The 24,344-nt window shown below is 46.2% G+C and overlaps 1 protein-coding gene across 14 annotated transcripts in view; it reads right to left on the bottom strand.

Moving 5' to 3' along the window:
* Window positions 1–22,177, bottom strand: part of PARD3 (par-3 family cell polarity regulator) — a 579,453-nt gene extending 557,276 nt beyond the window's left edge. For 4 of the 14 annotated variants that reach the window (XM_070380959.1, XM_070380960.1, XM_070380963.1 and 1 more), the window contains exon 1: window positions 21,781–22,173. In XM_070380959.1, the coding sequence (XP_070237060.1) occupies window positions 21,781–21,900 (120 nt within the window). In that variant the 5' untranslated portion in view covers window positions 21,901–22,173. Of the gene's footprint in view, window positions 1–21,780 lie in introns of all 14 variants that reach the window. The other 10 variants (XM_070380965.1, XM_070380967.1, XM_070380973.1 and 7 more) reach the window with 5 other exon arrangements.
* Between the last annotated feature and the right edge of the window lie 2,167 nt (window positions 22,178–24,344).

Below are 24,344 nucleotides of genomic sequence, written 5' to 3'. Positions count from 1 at the left end.
AAGGTCACACCCTTTACATATGTGTCTCTCTTTAATCTTCAAAGAGAAGGTACAGACGTATTACAGCCCAGCTAACAGATGATCAAAATGAGGCTGCGGACTTCATTCCTGGGCCCAGGGGCTCACAGCTGTGAGTGTGGTGTACCACCTACTAAGCCCGAGGTCTCCCCAGAGGAGGCAGGAAGAACCTCCCAGGCCAGCCAAGCAAACACTGGTGCAACTTCTGGAAAGCAAACTGGCAAAATGCATAAACTGAGAGCCTTAAAAAAAGTTCATGACTTCCTCACCCCAAAAAAATTATACACCCAATTTAAATAAATAATCCAAACCACTGACCAAATTTTATGCACCAGGATTGTTACAATATTTTTAAATGGTGAAAAATGGGGCAACAAATTTCCAACAATAGGCAAATATGTATATATTCACACAGTGAAACACTATATAGCCTTTAAATTTTGTTATGACAATTTTTAAAAGACATGAGAAGGACTGGAGGGGACCATGTTCAGTCCCTAGTCAGGGAACTAAGATCCTGCATGCCACACAACAAGGCCAAAAACAAAAAAAGAAAAAGACATGGGAAGATGTAAACATATCAAGTAAACAAAGTCGGAACAATCATACATCGTGATTTCAACTTATTTTTAAAAAGCATCTGTATTTATATACACACAAACATACAGAAATTCAGACTGAAAGTACTCGAATTTTAGATTATTCTGGGTGGTAAGACTGTAGGTGAGGTAATTTGCTCTACAAAAACATCTGTACATTGCAAACTCCCTATAATAAGTATTTATGTTCTTGTAATTAATGCAAACAAACATTTTTCAAGAAAGCATTCATCACACCTCTCAAACCAGCAACTCTGAAGAAGAATTCAGTGTTCACAGATGCTTCAGAGAGATTTCATCTGCACAGGCAGACTGTCTCAAACTCTCTGCAGCTTTGGATTGGGATAAAACTTCTCAAATTCCTGGTTAATTATTGATGAATGTGGAAATTGCCTCATTTATTAAACACTTATGTGCTTCCAAAGGCAAAGCAACACATTTTGAGGCTTGTAATCTGGTGTGAGCAAGCAGTTTCTAGTCTGTAATAGGATTACTCGTGGCGTTCTCATTCAAAGGACAAAATCCAATAAAATAAATTGTAGAGTGTGTTTGTTTAAGTAAAACACTTGTGCATTGTCTTCCACTTCCTCTGCCAGCTCTAATTTACCAATCAGTCAGATCCCCAAAGAGGCAGGCACAACAATGATGCTGATGCATAAACGAGGTGGGGAAGATGCTGAAATGACTTTACGGGTGCACCGAGCACCCACGCAGATGAGCAGAGAGGCAGAGGGGGCCTCGGAGGCTCTGCCCTGTGTGGAACTGGCATTCATGCAACACAGCACTTGTAAGTAAATGAGAAGTTTGCAAATGAAGCAGGGAAAATCAAGTTACAACTGAGCTAATACAAACTGAGGGGAGGGGTGGGGTATGAAGCTTTTTGTGAATTGTTTTCTAAATATTTCGGCAATGTACCCCAGTATAAATGGATTTTAAAAAGATTTAATGAGCCATACAAAAACTGACTGCATTTCTTTAATCCATGGAATTACATGAGAGGTATTTATTCCCGGGAAGACAAAAAAAAAAAGCCCGTCTATGACCGTGAAATAAATCCCAAGTCTCTGGCCAAAGAACTCACACAGTGCAGTAACCACCTTCCACCCCAGCCTCTCACACAGACACACATACATGATGCACCCACACTCTGGTTGATAGTTTAAGAGCATCACAGAATAGACAATCACCCCACTGGGAGAAAAAGAAACCAAACTGAAGGCCTAGAAAGATTGAAGGCTGGAAGAGAAGGGGATGACAGAGGATGAGATGGTTGGATGGCATCGCTGACTCGATAGACATGAGTCTGAGCAAGCTCCGGGAGTTGGTGAAGGACAGGGAAGCCTGGTGGGCTGCAGTCCATGGGGTCACAAAGAGTCGGACACAACTGAGCGACTGAACTGAACTCTCCTATACAACGTTCCATCATCTAACTGCTCCAACCCATCATTTCACTGTCCCTGACCCATTGTTACCAAAACACCAGTCCATGGGCCCAATGCACAGCGAGGCCAAACACCACCAAGTGGTCAGAGTTTGGAGCAAAGAAAGGTTTACTTCAGGGTCACGCAAGGAGATGAGTGGCTCATGCCTTCAAAAACCCCAAACTCCCCCAAGAACTCTCAGCAAAGCCCTTTCCTAGAGAAGGAAAGGGAAGGGCGAGCGAGTTGTTGCAAACGTCTTGGTGGCAGAGCCTGTGTTCCTGAGGCCAGGTCACACAAAGTAAGGGAACGATGCTCCTCTAAACCTCCACCAACTGAATGTTATTCTCTGTTCTAACAAGAAAGGACACGGTCCCTAGGCACAACCATCACCTCCGAGGTCCAGTCCTGGCTGAGATGAGCAGATCTCAGCTGGCGGCTCCCTCAGGGCCAGGTCCCCAGACCCTCTCCAGCCATCATCACTGAGAGAGCAAGGGCACAGGATCCAACCAGTCCTCAGGCTCTTCAGGCCACCCACACAACGGTGGGAGGAAGAGCAGGTCCCACAGATGGCGACCCATACCATGAGGTTGCAGAGGTGGGGATGGGGGAGAGGGTCATCACCACCTCAAGGCCTAGGCACAGCTAGTGGGTGGCCTTAGTGAGGGCTCTGGAGCCTGCAGGACATGGCCCCAGCCTGTTCCCTGGGCCCCAGCTCACCTGTTGGTTTGAGGCCTGGTAAGCTGGAGAGCCCGGGGGAGAAGGCCAGGATCTGCCTCTTACTTCTCTCTCTGCCTGATGACCACCACTCTACAGGAAGTTGACTGAACGCCTCACTAATGGGCCCTCACTGACCGTTGGTTGCTTGTGGGTGGGGCCTAACACCAACCAATGGCTGAGCAAGACTACTAACGGTCCCTCACTGACAACTGGTTGCTTGTGGGTGGGGTCTAGCACCAACCAATGGCTGAGCGGGACCTCTACCAGTCACTCATTGACAGTTGGTTGCTTGGGGGAGGGGCCCACAGCTGTGCCAATCAATGGCTGAGCCGGACCACTAACAGTCATGCAGTAATGGGGTACAGGTTAATGGCAGCACAGCAATGGCCAGTGCTAAGGTCTGTGCCCAGCCATGCTCTATTACACCATCATCTAACGGCCCCTGATCCATCATCTAACTGCCCTACTGTCTAACTGCTCCGATCCATCGGGATGCAGCCACAGCATTCTGGAAGGTGCGTTTGCACCACTCACTCTGCATGGACTTCCTGCTCTGCCCAACCCTGGGGCTAAGGAGATGGGTGATAATAGAACAGAGTCCAAAGGGTCTTGCCAATCCTCTGAGGTAAGAAGAGATGAACATTTCAAATACCCGGCTAAGGCTACCAGTTCACTTTCCTCCCTCGATTCAAAAATGGTCATTAATCAAGCAGCACCTGTTCCCTGTCTCTTGACGCTTCACAGACTCCACTCCTCAGCACAGCAAATGCAAAAAAAACCCTTAATGTTCATTCAGGTTTAAAGCTGTGCTGTGCTTAGTCGCTCAGTCAAGTCCCACTCCTTGCGATCCCATGGACTGTAGCCCGCCAAGCTCTTCTGTCCATGAGGTTCTCCAGGCAAGAATACTGGAGTAGGTAACCTATCCCTTCTCCAGGGGAATCTTTCCTGGAATCAAACCGGGGTCTCCTGCATTGCAGGCAGATTCTTTACCAGCTGAGCTACCAGGGAAGCCCCGATAAAAGACACAGACACGTAAAAAAGTGGCTCCTCACTGCCAGAGGAGTATTTCTTAATCAATTCCAAGCATTAGTCATAGCTGCGGTGCAGTTTCCAAGGACACTGTTTTTCCACTAAGGACATACCTCCCCCTCTTTTAGCCACTTTATGGAAAAGTTATCCACCCCCTGGAACGTGTGTATCCACCCACAATCTTTACAGCGACATCTGAGTGCAGTAAATCCAACATGTCAAGCCACAGTTGTCAGCAGGGGAAGCTGGACAGTACCAAGGATTCCCAGTGGAGAACCAGCACCATGCTGCAGAAGGAACATTCAAAAGGTCCTTCTTGATGATATCAGCACACTGTCTCCTAAAAATTCCTTCATGCATGCTCAGTCACTTAGCCATGTCTCTTTGCAACTCATGGACTGTAGCCCACTAGGTTCCTCTGTTCCCAGGTAAGGATACTGGAGTGGGTTGCCATTTCCTTTTCCAGGGGATCATCCCAACCCAGAGATTGAACCCACGTCTCCTGTGTCTCCTGCATTGGCAGGCAGATTCTTATCACTGAGCCACCTGGGAAGCCCCTTAAAAGTTCATCCTCTTCTAATTATTTACAACTAATAAAACACGTGATAACACAGTCGAAATTATTGGGGTAACTTCCTTTCAAAAATAAAATGTTTGTGTTAGCGACGCTTTATATCCCTATAACCGGATGTGTCTATTTTTGGATCTCTCTAGTTTGTGGGTGGGGAGGAGCAGAGGGTACCTTTTGGGCCACACCTGGGTCTGTGGCATAGATGACCCTGAGTGGTTTAGGCAATGGCACATGGTGCCAGGCAAGGAGAAACAGAGACTGGGGCAGAGCCTTGAATCCTCCCTGGGAGGGTGGGAAGAAGACTGTCCTGGGGGCAACAGGAAAGCCCTGAATCTATCTGAACATAAAGGCACAGCTCTGTCAACAACACAGAGGAAAGAATGGGAGAACCCAAGTGAGAAGAGAAATGAGGGCAATAGGATTCCAGGCTAGGGAACCAGGAAACAGCACAGCTTTGGGGAAATGTAAGAGTCCATTCTATTAAGATGGGCAGGTGAAGAGAGGTGGTGGGAGTCAAGGGGAAAGGCTGATACAGGTTGTTTTTGCCTGGAAGCCCTGCCAAGCTTCATGGACTTTTCTGAGCTGGAGAGTGTTGTGACGGAAGCTGTCCTTGGCGACTTTCCCTGCTGGGAATATGCAGGGTGGGTTACTGCACACTTGGCGGGGGAGGGGTGGTGGTGGTGAGGGGGTCATGAACCAGGAGATGCCCTTAACAAGTAGTGACTAGAGAATTTTACTCCCAAAGCCTGATACCTGTCAATTACATGTAAAGCGTTTCATTTTAAGTAAAACTGAATGAATGCAACCAGCACCACATTTAGAGCATTACAGTGGAGCAGGATATTACCCAAAAGTAAGGCACTAAATAGCATGGTGAACTTAACATATGGTTAAACTACTCCCAGAAAACTCCATTGAATTACCCATAAGCACCAGGGGATGCTCCCACAATGAGAGGGCTTGGGAATGGACACCACACAGGGGACAAGGTTCTCCCACTTCCAAAGCCACCCTCCATCCACAGCACACACTCATGAGAGAGCAGCTGCCTTCACCAGGCCTTCTGCCTATCTCTGCTGAACCCACAGAATTTAACTCATTATAGTGAAACACCCCAGTGATGCAATATCCATAAGCTTCTACCGCCCCCCTCAAAAAAATCCACATTAGAAAAATAATTGACTCTTCTTTAAACTTGACACTGGTTTTGGCAGGAAACATATAATTCAAAATACTACCAGATGTTCAAAAGTCCATCTCCAGCATCTTCCAGAATCCCCTCTAAAAAAGGTAAACCCATACTCCAGTTCTAATTAGTACATGGAACATTGGAAGAGCTGCATTCTGAACACTGTTGCTTAGCAGACTGATGGAATTACTTCATTTCCTCATCGGTACATGAACTTGAAGATACATGACTAATTTACCTCAGGAGACATTCCAATAAAGGAATCCTGAGCGGCGCAGCCACTTTGAACCTCTCAGAGGAGATGCCATGTAAACCCAAGGTGTTATTATTTTTATCTCTTTCTGCTGTACAGCCTGGGAAAGCTGACAGATCTCTGGACTCATGAATTAGGAACCCCAATGACTTCTTAGATTTGTCAGCATTGACAGTTCAGGATATACACTTTATTACTGTGCCCAGACCAAGAAAAGGAGAACTTTACAACATGACACAGAACAATTAAAAGACTGAATGTTTTATATTATCTGCAATACACACACACACATACACACACACACACCCCTCTACAGTGACAGCAAAATAAAGATGCTCACAAGTTCCTGGACTCTCATGGCTTTGAGAAGTGCAGCCAGCATCCCCTGCCTTGGAATCTCTGCTGTTTAGTGACTGGTTTGGCACAGAGAATATAAGGTTAGTGATTCTGTGCTGGCTTCCATATTAGGGTCTTTATAAAGTGACAGCTTCCTCTTCTGACTCATAGGACACCCTCTCCAGGAGCCCTGAGACCTCCATGCTGGAGATGCAAAAACTAGGTGCCCTGGTCAACAGTCCCAGTGAAGCCCAAGCTTCTACCAACCCCACCAGCACCAAACATGTGAATGAATGCAGCCATCTAGGACCTTCCAGACCAGGTCACCTGCCAGCTGAATATCCCCAAGTAACTCCAAATGAAGCAGAAGAATCACCCAGCTGAGCCCTGAACAAATTCTGACCCACTACATCATAAGATATAATTAGTTATTGATTTAAGCCATTAAGTTCTGAGTAGTTTGTTAAGCAGCAATACCTAAACATACATAAATTTTCAAACAACATTTTCACTAATCAACTCATGGTTAAGTGCTATTTGAAACTGCCAAATAAGAAAAAATTCTCACAAGGGCAGTGCTCCCAAACACGTTACACCTTTAACTAAAGTAATTTCTAACAGGTCTGTAAGTAAGTTCTTACAGCTACAGTACCTTTGAAGACACTGTTTTAAATATTGCACTTTGCATCTCTGAAATCTCCCTTGAGGAAAGCATGTCCTGTCTTTATCATCTCTGGCTGGTGAGCCCTGTACTGGGTCTTCCTGGCACTATGACTGGAGTTGGGGGGTGGGCAAGGAGTGGCAGGAAGCCCCATCCCATGTGCAAACTTTCCAAATGAAGGTCGGTTGGCAAATCCATGTGAAGAAAGACAGCTGGTCATCTGTCCTTTTTCCTACTTCAAGTAACAAAGGAAATGTATAAAAATGTAGGGATAGTATAAGGAGCTACAATGCCAGGAAAAGCAAAGACTACAATGCCATTTGTTGTTGTCGTCTTTGTTGTGTGCACCACTAAGTCGTGTCCGACTCTTTGCGACCCCATGGACTGTAGCATGTCATGTTCCTCTGCCCTTTACTATCTCCTGGAGTTAGCTAAGATTCATGTCCACTGAGTTGGTGATGAATATCTAACTATCTCATTCTCTGTCACTCTCTTCTCCTTTTGCCTTCAATCTTTCCCAACATCGGGGTCTTTTCTAATGAGTTGGCTCTTCGCGTCGGGTGGCCAAAGTGTTGGAGTTTCAGCTTCAGCATCCGTCCTTCCAATGAATATTCAGGGTTGATTTTCTATGGGATCAACTGGTTTGATCTCCCTGCAGTCCAAGGGACTCTCAAGAGTCTACTCCAACACCACAATTTGAAGGCATCAATTCTTCATTGCTCAGCCTTCTTAATGGTCCAACTCTCACATTCATACATGACTACTGGAAAAACCATAGCTTTGACTATACGCACCTTTGTTGGCAAAGTGATGTCTTTGCTTTTTAAATACACTGTCTAGATATGTCATAGCTTTCCTTCCAAGGAGCAAACGTCTTTTCATTTCATGCCCAAGTTAATAAAATGGACCCAGGTGGCAGGCTTCAGGTCCCCGAGGCCTCAGGCCAGAGGCACCTGTTGCCCTTGCTCCCTGGTGTGGGGGTGGGGACTGTCTGACTGGAACATTCCAACAAGCTGAGAGTGGATGTGTGTGATAGGAATGCCCTTTGGCCTGGTGAGGGTGTGCCTTCTCCTACATAGGCAGGCACAGCCACAAACAAGCCTGAAGAGAAGCTCTAGCAAAAGGAGTGCTCAGTCCACTGCTCACAAGCCTGCTTTACCCAGAACCAAAAGTCTTAGCTGTCCTGTCACTACACATCACAAACACCAAGAGGACAGCACATGACTTGCACCAAATCTCATGTGTTTGACTCAGTATGACCTTTCCTTTCCCCCCTTATTTCTATCTCTTGGGCTGTCAGTTTTACTGCTCCTCTGAACCTTTTAAGCCATTTCTGTCATTAAACTCAGACTAGATGTTCTTAAGAGTTAACAGCTGAAACCTCAGGAATACCTAGTACCGATGCTGTCAACTGCATCCACAAATACAACTCAAAATTAATTAACAGGCAGGAGAAGAGAGTGATTTCATTTTGAAAAAGAATAGATTCTTGTATATTTATACCTTGAATCACTTTTGCTGTACACTAGAAACTAACACAAAACTGTCAGTCAACTGTGAGTTCAGTCGCTCAGCCTTGTCCGACTCTTTGCAACCCCATGGACTGCAGCACATCAGGCTTCCCTGTCCATCACCAACTCCTGGAGCTTGCGCAAACTCATGCCCATCGAGCCGGTGATGCCATCCAACCATCTCATCCTCTGTCAACCCCTTCTCCTCCTGCCTTCAATCCTTTCCCAGCATCAGGGTCTTTTCAAATGAGTCAGTTCTTCACATCAGGTCAATCAACTATACTCCAATAGAAAATAGAAAAATTTTAAGGGGGGGAGTGACCAACCTCAAAAGTCAGAAATGAAAATGTACAGATGGAGCCATTGTCACTTAAGTGACCAGCCTGTGAGCACCCTGGCTCATCCTCTCAACTTATGTTCTGGAAATTTCCATGTTTAGCTACAAGGCGGCAGGTCCCAGGTCACATAACACAACAACCCCTAAGGGCCTGGAAGCTGCTCTAAACCAGTGGTTCTTCACCCTGGAAGCACAGAGAAATCCTGGAGGAGCAATACCAGTATCCACTCCCACCCGGAGACCTGATTCCCTTGGTTCGTGGGGAGCCTGAGCATCCAGTTCTTAAAACCCTTTCAGATGTTCCTACCTGCAGCCAGAGTTGAGAGCAACTGCTCTGAATCATCTGTTGTTGTTTTAGTCAATAAGTTGTGGCCAACTCTTTGCAATCCCATGGATTATAGACAGCCAGGCTCCTCTTTCCATGGGATTCTCTAGGCAAGAACAGCAGAGTGGGTTGCCATTTCCTCCTCCAGGGGATCTACCTGACCCAGGGATCAAACTCGAGTCTCCTTCATTGGTAGACAGGTTCTTTATCACTGAACCACCAGGGAAGCCCCTGGAATCACCTGAGTGAGTGAAAGTCTCTCAGTCGTGTCTGACTCTGTGACCCCATGGACTGTAGCCTGCCAGGCTCCCTGTCCATGGAATTTTCCAGGTCACAATACTGGAGAGGGTACCCATTTGGATTCTTTACCAGCTGAGCTATCAGGGAAGCTTAGAATCATCTGAGGATCTGACTAAAACGCAGATTTTGAGAGCATCTCTCAGGGATGGGGTCCATGATTCTCCATTCCTAACAATCTTCCAAGCAAAGCCAGCACTGCTGACCCATAGACCACACCTGAGCAGCAAGGGGCTTCGACGTCTAGCCTCCCTGAACCAGCCAGCTCCATCATCCCAAATGTGCACTTCTTCCCTTCACTCATGAGCCACTGGATGAAACCTAGATCAGAAAAGAACTTGTCTTCTCCAATGGGTGCTGTTCATTCTTTCCTGTAGAACAATACAGGCTCTCCAGCCAGAGGGGTCACATCAGATGTACAACTGTTTGCCACCTTCTTAATCTTCTTTAGCCCAAGCGTCCTCACCCATAAACTCAGAGTTGCCTCCCTACCACTCCATGGGTTTACTGAGCATGAGCCCAGACTTAGGGCCTGATGTTACAAAATGCCCCCAGAGTGCTAACCATGCCTGTTGATAATAGGCGTTATCACTGCTACTCTTTACCTGATACCACTGTGTCCTGCTTACCCTCCTACCTGTCAGAAACTCCTCAACTAACTGGGACTGAGATGTGATGGGTATCACTGTTAAAAGTACTTTCTCAACAGCTCCCCAATGTGACAGGCAGATACATAATGCCCTTGATACAGCACCTCTTGTGCAAGAGCTTTCTATCATCCATTCTGACCTAAAAAGGTTATTGACACCAAAAGACTGACCTGAAAATACCACTCCCCTGAATCTATAAAGGAGGCGGCTTCCCTCCTCATAGGTGGAAAAACAGCCCAGGACCAAAAACTCTTCTGCTTTAGACTAAAACTCCACTCCAATCACCCATCAGAACAGATCTGTCTAAAATGCTCCCAAGTCAAAGAGTACAATTTAAGTGTTCCCAGAGAACATAAAGAAATACTCAAGATGAGATGAACGCGTTAATTAACTCAATGGGAGGAAGTCTGCACAATGTACAGGTGTATCAAATAACGGTGCACACTTTTAAATATCTTACAATTTTATTTGTCAATTACACCTCAATAAAGCTGGGGAGAAAAAAACTCCCCCAGAGCTATTTCTCTACAGTTTTGTTATAAAATTCTGGGGTATTCTGGAAAGGTTCTGAAAGCACTATTTATCACTTTCATTACAAAGCACAAAAACACAGGAAATTGTGAATGGAAATGATATATATAAATTCCAATCAACAGTGTTGCTGTATCTCTTTTTAGGCCTTGTGTGAATCAAAAGCTTTGGATTTCAAATGCACTCACCTGACACAATGTGTATAAACAAATATGGAAGGAATCAAAGTCAAAATATGAATGCTGCACAACTAGATAAGCTTTATTATTTTAATCACTACCTAGCAACTTCCCTAAAGACATATGCAGAGAGGGAGGAAGCTTGAATTAATAAGGTGTTTAAAGTCCTCAAAGAGAGGAAGACAACTCTCAATACTGTGAAAGGGAAAAGGTAAGTAAGAAGTGGTCCTCTTGGGCATGAACTCAGTTGAGTTTTGATGAGTTGGCAAGTCTGGCATTTTAGCACAGCCCCACCCAGAACCCTGAGGAAGCCTCTCAGGCACCACTCCTGGTTCAGAATGATAAATAGGTCAACTCTTGGGCGAAGTCTTCAGGGGATTGGCATTGGGTGCCTTTAGCTGAACTAAAGTATTAAAAGTTGTATCAATCTGTCAACCCTTACAACTATCTACCCAAGCAAAAGATGTTTGGTGTGCATTTACTGCTGATTTAGCTGCCCCAAATCACCATCTTAAAGATACAGAAAAGAGTGAAGAAGTGTTACGGGCATGTGAATTATAGAGGCCTATTGAATAAAGGATGAGAGGGGTCACAAAACTGTCAACCTTCCCATTTTTTTTATAACTCAGATTATCTCTTTGTGCTCCAGTGTACTCTCAGAACTACTAGTTAATAAATGCTAAAGGTCTTTAAAACAGCTGTCTTAAAGATCTTTAGGATTTTTTAAATATCAATAGTATTTACAATTCTAGTTTTACTCTTTCCAACTTTCAAAAGATTTCTTTAATGGAATAATGTGTAACCAGTGCCTTTTAAAATATTGTAAATATAGCAAAGTAAAGTCCCATAATCTCCATTCATCTAGCAGTATGGCAGCTGCAATTATTTTAGAAAATAAGAAGGGCTAATAGGACTTCCCTGGTGGTCCAGTGGTTAAGAATCTGCATGCCACTTCAGGGGACAGGAGTTCAATCCTGGTCCAGGTGGATCCCATATGCCACAGAGCAACTAAGCTCGAGTGCAGCTGCCGAAACCCACTCACCCTAGAGCCTGAGCTCTGCAACAAGTCACCGAAATGAGAAGCCCGAGCACCACAACAAGTAGCCCCAGCTTGCCTCAACTTGAGCAAGTCCATGGGGAGCAATGAAGACCCAGCACAGCCAAAAATAGATAAAGTTAAAAAAAAAAAAAGAAAAGGCTAATAACAGAAAAAGCTACAGTTAGGATAAACACACTTCTTGATCTGTAAAAGAATCAGCTACTGGATTATTAGAACATTTTTTTCCCCCTATTTCCAACTGATTTAGTAAAAGTACCAAAACTGGAATACTAAATACTGGAATTTCTATAGTACTTTTAAGAAGAAAGTGCTAACTCTTTGACAAACCATCTTGAAAAATGACAACTAGAATTATAAATCAAATAAAAATCAAGTTGATTTTATGAATTAGCCATTAAAAGTGTGTCTAATTTCTGTGTGAAACTTGAAGGAAAGGAAAAGATATAAAATTGACTAAGAGTCTATAACATGGCAGTGGAATTATCTATAATAAATCCCTTGATCTCTATGACTGCTAACTAAAGAAAATACTCCCAAATTGCAGATGAGAAAACTGCGGCTCAGACAGCTGGTGAGACTTATCGAAGTTCAAAACTACCATGGCCAAAACCAAAAACGACGAAAGATATTCCTCTATGGACATCTTTGGAGCATCTATAACAATGTCACTGGGATTTTATTTCTCAAACAACAAAATACTTTCAAGACTTTTAAAGGGAGAACTCTTTTTTCCCCCGAAATATTCAATATTCCACATCTAGAGCAGTTCTAAGGAAGATGAGAAGAAACAATTTAGAAGCATTTATTCAAGTGAGCCTTAATCACTTGTGACCATTCTTAGCAAGAGCTAAAGAACAGTATAGCTCTCAAAATCTCTGTTTTCCTTCCTGCAAGGCCTTTCTATAACATTCTCTCTTTAAACGTTCACAACAATCCCATGAAGGACATGGATCCTAGGCTGACAGAGGTTACCGTTCTTGCTTTCTGATACACAAATGACGTAATCTGTTCTTCTGAATCCTGGCCCAGACTGTGTCATACTGATGTGCTTGCCTCCTAGAAGGAGAAAAACAAAAAAACATCCACCACCAAACTTTCCACCTCCAGCTAATTGTGTTTTACCAAACATCTGTGTTTTTAAAAAGTGGGTCATGAAATACAAAAGATAAAACTGACTCCACTATAAAAAATTCAGGGTTTTATTAGCTTTCCAGGTTTCCTTGAAAAAAAAATTCCCAATAGTATATGCCTTCATAATTTAAAATATGACTCATTTCATATTCCTCAGGCAGTACCAATGCAGAAATGCCACCACCTTCCAGATGCAGTTGTTTAAGTAGTTATCAACCCAAATGAGGCACTTTCATGTAGCAATCCCCTTGATTTATCTGAAAGGTTTTTTCCCAGATCTCTAACAAAACAATAAAAATACCAAATCCTACATTCAGCTTTCATGGATTTAGAGATTAGTCATATCCTGTATGGTGGCTCACCAGGAACCAATAACATGCACATCTCCCCTCCTTCTTCTGCAGGTGCTGCTGGCTGGAATGAGAGAATCTCAGGTTAGACTATACCCCTGTTGGGCAGGAATCTGGCTAAGTAGTATTCACATATGACTTTGCACAACAGGTTTCAGAATTACAAATGGTGTATCTTAAAAGCCTTCCTGTGTTCCCTGGGAAATGGATTATTTTTTAATTCTGGATTCAATATTAGATTTGGAAAAAATTAAATCACGAACATGAAAAAATATTTCCCAGTTTTTATTGTATACTGCAAAGAACTAGAACAAAATAGCCCATTCTCATCTCAACCACTTACACAGAAACAGCCTTTCTGTGTTTTTCATCTGTTAATACCACATTGTTTTAGTATTTAGGAACCCTAGGTTTTTTTTATATATAGTGAGTTGTTTTCTAAAATAAACAGAGAAGGAAAGATTGCTTTGTATAATAGAATATCTCAAAGAGGTCTTTTCAGATACATAAATCCTATCATACAGGGATGCAGTACAAAAACAAGAAAAACTACACACCAGGAAAAAATAAACCTGAGTTCCAAAAACTTGCCTTATCATTTCTGAATATTAAAGAACATTAAAAGTAGGGACCAGTCATCTCTAAAACCCCTTAAATTGATATCACCATAAAAATACCAAATTCATGAATACATTTGTGCATGTATGTGTATACACATGCCATACATTTAGAACCATGCAGAATCATACCTTTAGTAACACTTCACAAAGGACACAGTCTTATTAAGTTACTTCTGAGCATGTAATTTATTTTTAAGAGATATTTATCTTGGGACAGTAAGGAATTCTGAGGGACAGTCCAAGCAAAATACATCCTAACTTTCAAACAGCATATGTCTGACCTGCGGGTCAAGCCCATCATTTCAAAGTAAAGGAAGCAAAACATTCTCACAGGGAGGGTCGGAGGAGTTGAGATCTACTCTGTTCGCACCTCTGAAAAGCCTCTCATGCCTGATGGTCCCACAGGCACAACCACCAACCACGCAGACTCAGGGTGGCTGTTGCCCAGGGGGCCAGAAAGCAGAAGCCAGCCCAGAACTTCTGAGTATAGGGAGATGAAGATGGGAAAACTGATGCGCACAGAGCTTGTGAGATCTGCCAAAGCTCAAACCCAAAAACTGGAAAAGTTCTTCCATGATGGACATCTTAGATCATCTGAATCAACCACCGGGGCAGATGGTGGACTGGGCTGAGGGAGAAGAAGGCAGAACAGGTGAACGGTCAGTTGGTGAAGCCTTTCCAGGGGGTACTAGGGAACACGGATTCTCACCAGTCAAGGGCTGAGCAGACAGCACCAGGAGAGAGCGGGCAACCTCGAGAAACCAGGTTCACACATTGTATGGAAAACTCCTAAAAATAGCCAGTCTTCATTTGAACATCTCTAACACAGAAAAACATGTTTTATGGGACTCTCAGAACTATTAAATACCTAAAAAATGGAGCTCTGTCCATAGTGGCTTATGCAGTCTATTTTTTTAAGCATCTTTATTGAGACATAACAATATATTACACAATTCACCCATTTAAAGTGTACAGTTCAGTGATGTTTATAGTATACTTACAGAGGCATACAACCATCATGACTATCTAAATTGAGAACACTTTCATCATCCCAAAGATCAACCCCATCCCCATAAACAGCCACCTACCATTCTTCAACCCCCCGGCCCCAGCAACTCTACTCTACTTTCTGCGTCTACAGATTTGCCTATTCTGGTCATTTTGTAAATTTGGACTCATAGTATGTGGGCCTTTATGACTGGCTTCCTTTATGTAGCATACGGTTTGCAAGGTGCACCTCTAGTGAGGCATGCATCACAGCTTCATTCATCTTTACAGCTTAATAATATTCTAATGTTATAGATATACCACATTTTCTTCAGTTGATGAACATTTGACTTGTTCTATTTTTTGGCTGTTATGAATCATGTCATAGACATTCATGTATATATTTTTTCTATAGATGTGTTTTCAATTTCTCATGTGTGTGTATAAGCTAGTATCGAGAGTGAAAAAACTAAATAATTCACATTTCAAGTCATTTGGAAAGAAGCTGGAAATTGTATTTCTAAGTTCCAATATTAGTTGAAGGAGGAGAAATGAATAAACAAAAGTAATATTTCATGGCAGGAACACCTAAAGATGGAAGGTCAGATGCAGGAAGACAGAGCCATGAAGGAAAAGCATTTTTACATAATCCTTCCAAATGGAAAAAAATTTTCAATTGGATAAAATAATGACTGTAAGACAAAAAACAATCACCTTCCTACTATGATGACAGAACTTTACATTTCTTTTTATTAAGATTTTTCTCTTTTCCATGTAAAAGATACCAAAGATACCACAGAAAAGATGCCAAAAACTGGTAAAAAAAAAAAAAAAAAAATTGGCATAAATTTTCTGAGCCCTGTTCCACTGCCATTGACCTTGGTGGCACCTTGGACTGCTACGTGAGTGGCCAAGTGGGAGAAAAGTCGCCTGTGTGGGCTGCCCACCTCTACGCCATGGAAGAGCACCTCCACTTGGGGAAAGCACTTTCCTAGACCAATCGTATGTGTTTCTTTCCATCCTTGAAAAAGGGCAGAGGGCTCGGGTCATCTTTCAAGTGTTCACCACCACCCACCTGCATCCAACTCTAGGCCTGAACAAACCTTCCAGCACAGATGGAGATTCTGTGCACGTGGCCCTTTGACGTGCACAGGTTACCTCCCGTGCCCAATTCACAACATTCGTCACAAGCCAGGAAGCACCATGCATCGCCAGATTCTCCCTGTGAATCTCAGATCCTAAACATTTCTGTTTACTCCTGGCACTTACCCACGGATCCCAACTGACAGAATTAGAAGCGCCAGACCCAGCACAGGTGTGTCTTGGGGCCAGATTCCTGCATTGCCCTGGCCACCAGCCTTGAAACAGGCCCAAAGCAAACCCCAGGATGATTCCTCCGCTCTGGCTGAAAAACAGACCAAACTCCTTGAAAACAAATGACACCAGAGAATAACTTCCAGGTACCCTGAAACCACACTAAATCAATCTCTGTCCCAATACGCCAAACATACAAAACTTTAAAGTCTTCAAAATCATACAGTCTTCCAAGCAAAAGTGCATTTTTTGTCTGAGAATACGTGCCACGTATTTATCCTCAATTTTGCACCTACTCAGCTTGTAAGATGGACTACATGGCAGATACCGGTAAGACTGAGGCAGGACCATCACCTTCAAGCACCTCATCTGGAGGAGAAGGGGCATAGTTCTGTTCCAAAACAAATACCCCGAAGCACCCACAACAAGGCACATTCCTCCAGGTCAGTACGGGAGCTGTGGGAAGCGGGGAGAACCTCAAACAGCCTTGGGTGCGGGGCCAGCCGGAGCTGAGCTGAGGCTCAGGAGAGGAGCAGATGTGAAGCAAGCAAGTGATCTAGGTGGGGGAAACTGAAAATACCAGAGCAAAGGCAGGAAAGTGCAAGCAAGGCCAAATGGGTAGGGATGAAGTGGGAGGGTTTGAGGTGGAAGAGGCAGGAGGGGTCCTACAAGGGACAGGCCCTGCTGAGGTGGTAGGACCTGGCCTCTGGGGAAAGCTGATATTGGGGTCCTTAAGCAGAAGAGTACATGGAAATGTGCATTTTAGAAAGATCAACCATTCAGACATGTTTCTTCTTTTTTTTCTTTTTGAAGAGGAAGATGAGAAAATGTTAACAAAATAATAAAATGTATTTCATTTCACTATTCAAAAATAAGGTCATTCAAACTCTGCAACAATTTCCTAGAAGTTTCCTATTTTCCTAAAAGTTTCAATAAACTTGCGAATGTGTAACAACATGCAGTCAGCCATCTGTCCACAAGAAATCACACACCAAACACAAGATTCTTCATACAAACCATGACTTACATGGTTTTGGTAATCAACAGTCCTCCCCGTCCCAAAAAAAGGAAAGTGTATTTTCAAAAGTTACTGCCCATAAATTTATGTTTGTGTTTTTTTTTTTTATATACCAACAAACTGAAAGTGAAAGTTGCTCAGTCGTGTCCGACTCTTTTCTCCAGGCCAGAATACTGGAGTGGGTAGCCTTTCCCTTCTCCAGTGGATCTTTCCAACCCAGGGATGGAACCCAGGTCTCCCACATTGCAGGTGGATTCTTTACCAGCTGAGCCACAAATAAATTGCTATTAAATAACTCAAGGTTTCCATGCTCAAAGAACAGAAGCAGTGCCCCTCCCCCCAAATAAAAATGGAGGCCCAGAAGTCAACCCAGAGTAAAGCTGTAACATCCGCGATTTTTACATTCTCTACACACACACACACACACACACACACACAATGTGCTCTTCATTGCGGTGTTGCTTAGGCAAATATTAACATTCCTACCTATTCTTTAATTAAATTACACACTGTCTTCCCGAGCAAAGAGGAAAAACCCAAACAGAACTAGCAGACTACTCAGGAAAGTCTCACAGGCAGTAAAACCATTTGGTGAGTAAAACCAATTAGGGATCCAGATGCAGAGCTGAGGAGCTGCCCATTCATCACCCCTCAGTACTCACAGGAACCCTGCAGGGGAGGAACCTGTTCAAGAGATGAGGAAATGAGGCTCCGTAGGGCTGGTCTGCCCAAGGTTAAACGGTGAGAAAACCCAGGTCTCCAAATTCAATCCAAAGCTCCCCCTCAACCCCTAAAAGAGGGGTTGAGACCTAAAAGAGGTCTGGGGGTGAGACGGAAGGGAGCTAAGAGGTTCCAGTCACAGCCCTCCCTCACTTTTTTCTTCCCTTCATTACTCCTCAGGGACCAGCAGTGTTTCTGTGGACTGAAGGTGATCCTGGTCCTCTGCCCGGAAGAGAACTAGTCCTGCCCAAACACCTCAGTCCCCCCGGACCATCAGACTGTACGAAGCCTCAGGGTCTCATCCTGGCATTCCCGGCCCTCCTCAGCTTGGTCCTGCCCCACCATCTGACAGGACAGCAGCACAGGAGCCAAACCAGCCCTGATGCTCACCGACAATGCCCTCCCTTTCACCCCTCAGCATGGCAGCCGACACATTCCAGATTCACCTGTCAAACCAGGACACCTAAGCCAGGCAAATGGATTTGGGGGTTACTCCACTACCCAGTTAGGAAGTGCCGTCCTAAATCCAGGCCAGCCTTCCCACTGACTAAGCCTAGTATACGCAAAGCCCAGTGATTCCAGGAGATTGCCACCCCCAGGCTATAATGACCACTTCCATCTCTGAAATCCAGAAGCAGCTACTCTCTGTATGTACCACTCTATTGCTAATTAATGTTATTGCCTACTGTTATTTCTAGTTTAATATATTCACCCTGTTTCCCAGATTACATTCTTCTTGAAAGCAAGAATTCAGCCTTACATTTCTTCATAGAGCATGACATTTTGCATACAGTAGCCCTTCAACAAATAAACAATTTTTTTTTTAAAAAGAATGGAGATTTTTTTTTTCCTGCTAACCAGAGTTAAGGTGCACAGCAGGAAAAAATGGGAAGTCAGGCCAGCCCTGATCCACTGAGAATAAAGAAAGAGCAGGCAAAGCCCTGAGAAGCCAAGTCACCACATTATAGAGTCCGGGCAGTTGGTGCTCTGCACCGTGTGTCCATCGGGGGCCATGGATGAGTCAGGCCACAGGTAGGAGCAGAACAGTCCACATGACACGGTCCTCCACGTCTAGCAGGGCACCCTCCTCAGAGATGGTCTGGATGAGGATGGGTGGATGGGGAAGAACAGCCAACCCATTTTCACCCATCAGGGATCATAAACAGAAAAAGTTTTTAACTGGAGGGGAAAAAAAGTGCTATGAATAACTGTAAGCCTTCAAATATCTGCTTATTGAGGACATTTCTGGTATTCAGTCACACCACTCCACTGCCCAGAAAAACGTATTTGTTTAACCTGAAAACAGCTTAAATATAATGCCAAAAATTAGCCCCACCACACCACAAAATGCTCACTGCAGAGAAAGTCTTAGTGGCTTGGGATCATTCTTTCTCTTTCCTTTTTTCTTTAATTTCTTTCTTTCTTTTTCCAGCTTAGCTGGTTTTTATACAAAGCCATAAACATGATCTTCCCCCATTTTTCCCCACCAGATGGGAGTTCGGCATGGCACATGTCACCTAGCAACCAAACACCACTCTACAGCTACCCAGTTACCCAGTTCTTCATACAAAATTTATCTTGTTCTATTCAACAGTAAGGGGTAAGGAAGAGATAAGAGGATAAAAGTTAAAACAAGTGTTAATAAGTGTTTGCTGCATAACCATTTTAAAGGAGGTGGACAAAATGGAAAGAACCACTAAAGTTTCATCTTAGCCATTACCTAATCATTTAAGAGGAAAAAAATACAAATGGACCTGGAAGAAACTCCAGCTCATGCAACACTGGAGAGTCAACAGTCTTGTGATCTGATGACTGAACTTTGTAGACCACAAAGCCCATTTTAAAATTTACCTGCTGAACTGTGAATTGTACTTAAAGAGAATTTAAACAATTTTGGAAGCCTCTGAGTCATTTATTTCCAACTCCAACAACACCGTCACTTTCTGAGCATGACCCTTCCTTCCTTCCATCTCCACCAGGAACAGTAATCAGTCTCACGCCTACCCTTCAAAACTCAGCTCTGATGCTGCTTCTCTTGGGCGCTTTCCCAGGTGCCCTGCAGAAACCTATGTTTCCTTCTTCATGCTCCCCAGTCATTGCAAAACCACCACCGATACCTAAAGACAAAGTCCAGCTCTCTCACCAAGGCTTCTCAACTCCATCTACTCAAAACCCCAGAGGCCTGTCTTCTCCCCACTGCACTGTAACTCGCCAGTCCAAAGGCTGGCTACCCTCACTTGCAGGACCGTGTGGCCTATATCTCCTTGAGTCTCACAGTCCAATTTCCACAAGCAGCCAGTGGATCTCACAGATGTCCAGCACCCAGAACAATGCCTCAGTCACAGTAAATGCTTAAGAATTTCTGTGGAGCATACAAATGACCCAAACAACTACATTTGTATCTCCCAAACAAGCTGTTCCACCCACATGCATCATGTGATAATGAAATATGACTAATGTTAAGCATGTTAATGTTTAAGCATGTAAATGACTAATGTTAAGCAGGTCCATTTTAAGCATGTAAGCCAAGAAACGTCCATCACTCCTCTGTACTCGGAACCTGGGCACACTGCAAAGTATATATTATTTTCTTTCCTCTCACAGTTTATTCTGTTGGTTTCCTGAGTACATGTGCAATCTGATTATTGGTACCGAACATTTAGATCACAAACTGTCATCCATAAACAACCCTTTAAAATATTTAAGGTAGGTTCAGAGGTTGACAGTGGTTCAAGATAAGCAGGTGCCCAATTTCCACTAATTTTATTTGATTTTCAATAAAAGTTCAACCAACTGTAAGGAACATTTTAGAGCCCTGAAATAAAGTCAACATATTCCATCACTGTGTCAGGTTCTTAACCGTCCCCAAGGTTATCTTTAAAAGGCCAAACGCGGGCTAATTTTCCTCTCTCCTCAAAACAGGAGTGTAAAAAAATTTTTTCCTCTGTGGCCCCCAGACCCACAGGGCTCAAACCACTCCAAGATCGGAGACAAAACGGGAATTCTGAAAGTGACTGTGCTTTCCAACCAACGTTCCTCTGGCGCAAAGGAAATATCCTCAGGTGCTTGAGAGAAACTTGGGAAGCGTGGGCTGTTGTCAAACAGACACAGACGATAAAACAATTTAACAAAAAGCCTTTTCACTTCTGACACATTGTAGAGGAATGCAGGGAAGTGGAGACAATGTTATCACTCCACGGGGAAAAGGGAAATCCACTCCACTCCAGGCCGGGGCGCGGCCCGGGCTCCGCAGGGAGCTCGGTGCAGACGAGTCCACCGCGAGGTGCCGGCAGGAACACTCGGAATTCGGTGACCCATCTCCAGGCTGTGCTCCTTCCAGGAGCCAGCTGTGCTCCCGGGCCTCTCGGTCTCCGAAGTGCAGGGTTCCAGCAACGATCGCGAGCCAGCTGGAGCTGGTCGCTCCCGGCGCCGCGCCCCCACCCGCCCCGGGACCCCCGCCCGGCAGGGCACGCAGGAGGGGCTCCCCCCACCGCCCGGCGGGGGGCGCAGAGGCACCAGCGAGCCACTCTCCCCGCGCGCGGGGCGAACTCCGCTCCAGCAGGAAAAGTTCCCTCGCCCGGCCTCCGCCCGCGGCCCAGGGCGGGGAGCCGGGGCCGCAGCCCGCGGCCGGGAGCGGCTCCGCACGCCCTGCCGCGGCTCCGGCTCGGCTCCCCGGAGGCTCGGGGCGCCGGCGGCCGGACCTCGAAGGAACAGCGGGGGCTGGGGCGTGGGGGCTGGGGCGTGGGGGCCGGGCGCGGGGAAGTTTGCGGCCCGCAGCCCGGCCGGGGGGCGCAGGCCGGGCGGGCCGCCGCGCGCTCCCTCTCCCCGCCTCCGCCGCCGCCTCCCCTTCCAGGAAGCGCCATATTGATCCCGGCGCCTTCCCTCCTCCCGCTCCTCCGCCCTCCTCCGCCCCCTCGGCCGCCCGCCCGCCCCCGCCCGCGCCCCCGGCCCCTCACCTTGGCGATGGCCTTCCGGTAGCGGGTCACCGCTTGCTGGATGAGGCTGAAAACTTTCATGTGGCCGTCCCCGCACGGCACGACCACCCGGGTCCTCCCGAAGCACACGGTCACTTTCATGCCGCCGCCGCCGCCGCCGCCGCGGGCCGGCCCGCGCCCCTCGGTGACCGCGGCCGGAGGGGCCGGAGCGCCCTGGGCCGAGGCGACTGCACGCGGGGCGCGCGGCGCGGGGCGCGCGGCGCGAGGCTAGGGGCCGCGGCCGGGGGCCCGATCGGCTCGCATGCCCGGCCTGCAGCCCTCGCCGCGCCTAACCCGGCCTGGCCCCGGGCTCGCCCGCCTGTGCCCGCGCGGCGCCGCAGCCTCCGGCCACCTGTTCGGTGTGTGTCGTCGCGCTCGGCGGCCGGGCCGTGTGGCGCTGGCGCGGCGCTCGCTCCGGGCCGCGGGGGAGGGGACGCGGCGAGGGGAGGGACGGGGAGGAGGCGAGGGGAGGGGAGAGGAGGGGAGGGACGAGGAGGGAGGGGAAGGGACCAGACGGGAGGGAGAGGAGGGGAGGGGAGGGGAGGGGCGCGGCCGGCCCACAACACACTGCACACGCGGAGACCTGGCGCGGGGCGCTGGGCGGCCTCCCTCCTCCGCCGCCCAGCAAGCCTGGGCGCCGCAGCCCCCGGCCCCCGCCTCCCGCACCCCCCTTCCTTTGTCGCTGTGAATCCCCCTCCTGGCGCTGGAGGGGCCCAAGAGGAATCGCTGCTGACTCCACACTGCCCCAAAGGTCCGGGGGAGGAGGCGGCTCCCGCCCGATCCCCCCAACTCCCAACCCCCCCCCCCACCTCGTCCCCAGAATGAGGGGCTGCTCTGCGGGGAGGCCTTTCTCCCCAGGCCACCACTTACCTTGAAGTTCCTGTGACCCCATGGCGACCCACCCGCTTTGTCGTATGCAACTCCGACATCAGCAATTGGCATCGTTTTATTTCTTAGAATTCTGCAACCCAAGCAATCTGAACGCAAAGTTAGGAACAATGCACTAGGAAGGCCACCGCAGCCCTGGGGAAGAAAGCAGCGCCGCATGGAGTCACCTGCGTGGGGACCCGCGACAGTTAATAGAGGAACCGACACCACGTCAAAAAAGTAACTGAGGCTCCTCTGTTATGGCAAGAATCTGAGTGTTCCTGGCAACTGTGTGTCTCTCTGTTCAAAGAATGCAAGTATCAACGAAGAGTCATCGCTGGCCCAGGTCTGTCCCAAACGATAGTGGATTCATTTTTGCCAGCGTCTCGAGGGCTTGTGAAAGTGATCAACAGCTCTATCGGCTCGAGGAGAACTTCAGCAGGTACAGTTGGTGACCGTCCACCTCCCTTTTTAAACTAAGGAAACAAGACAGGTTAATCTGCTTTTTGGATCCCTGCACTTTCCACTGCCCCAGGTATAGTATGGTTTGTCATACACAAGGTACTTCCATTCCTCTGCAGCCCTTGACCAGTACAATCAATTATCCTGGCAAAGCAGTGCAATAAATAGGCACCATGTGTCATCATCCCATCTTACCCCAGGATGCTAAGGAGTGTTGAAATCACTAGCCCAAGGCCACCCAGAGAAAGCTAGAGGATGACCCAGAAAGAGAGCCCAAGTTTCCTGCCATGGATTCATGGGAAAGGCTCTCTTACTCCTCTTCTGTTTAGAGGCAACCTTCAACATTTCTACCCAATAATTAAGTTTGTAACAGCGACGACAACAAATCTTGCAGAGGTCTCCTTGCTTCTGTATTAATACTTGGATCCACAACAACAATTACTGATAATTATAGATGTTGTCTCTGTTTTAATGCTTTGGGAAGAGAGGAGTATACTAGTTCAGAGTGGGGCTTTCTCAAAATAGTTTTGGTTGAAAGGCAAGTTCAGGAATAGCCAGAGGACATCAGACAATGCTGGGATGTAGGTAGAAATAGTAATTGTACCATTTACTTGTGCTTTAGACATGCCACTCAGTCTCTCTCCAGCCTCAGTTTTATTCGCTGAAAAGTGGGGCTGATGATCTCCATAAATTATGAGATAAATTATTAAGATTAAAATAATGTGTTAAGATACTTAGTGCATGCTGCCACGTGGGAGTGTGTAGTTTAGTAGAGTCCAGTTACTCTAATGTAGGGCTTCCCAGGTGGCGCAGTGGTAAAGAATCCACCTGCCAGTGCTGGAGACAGGTTTGATCCCTGTGTCTGGAAGAGCCCCTGGAGAAGGGAATGGCAACTGGCTTCAGTATTCTTGCCTAGAAAATTCCATGAACAGAAGAGCCTGGCAGGCTACAGTTCATGGGGTCACAAAGAGTCAGACACGACTAAGGGACTGAGCACACACACACATATCATGATGTGGGTGAAGGGTAACAAAGTCAGGACCAGATAGCAAAGGAGGATGCTGAGGGGGAGGGATAGCCTGGGGGAGGAGTCCAAGGCTCAGAGAAATTGCTGAATTGGCCAGACAGCTGTTTAGTGTCTGGACCAGGACTCATGACCTTCAATCAAACCTGTACTCACTTCCCTTAATTTGATCCCACAGGCAGAATTTTTTTTT

The sequence above is a fragment of the Bos mutus genome, chromosome 13 (genome assembly GCF_027580195.1).
Source record: "Bos mutus isolate GX-2022 chromosome 13, NWIPB_WYAK_1.1, whole genome shotgun sequence".
Classification (NCBI taxonomy): Eukaryota; Metazoa; Chordata; class Mammalia; order Artiodactyla; family Bovidae; genus Bos; species Bos mutus.
This window is presented reverse-complemented; position numbering and strand designations above follow the sequence as displayed.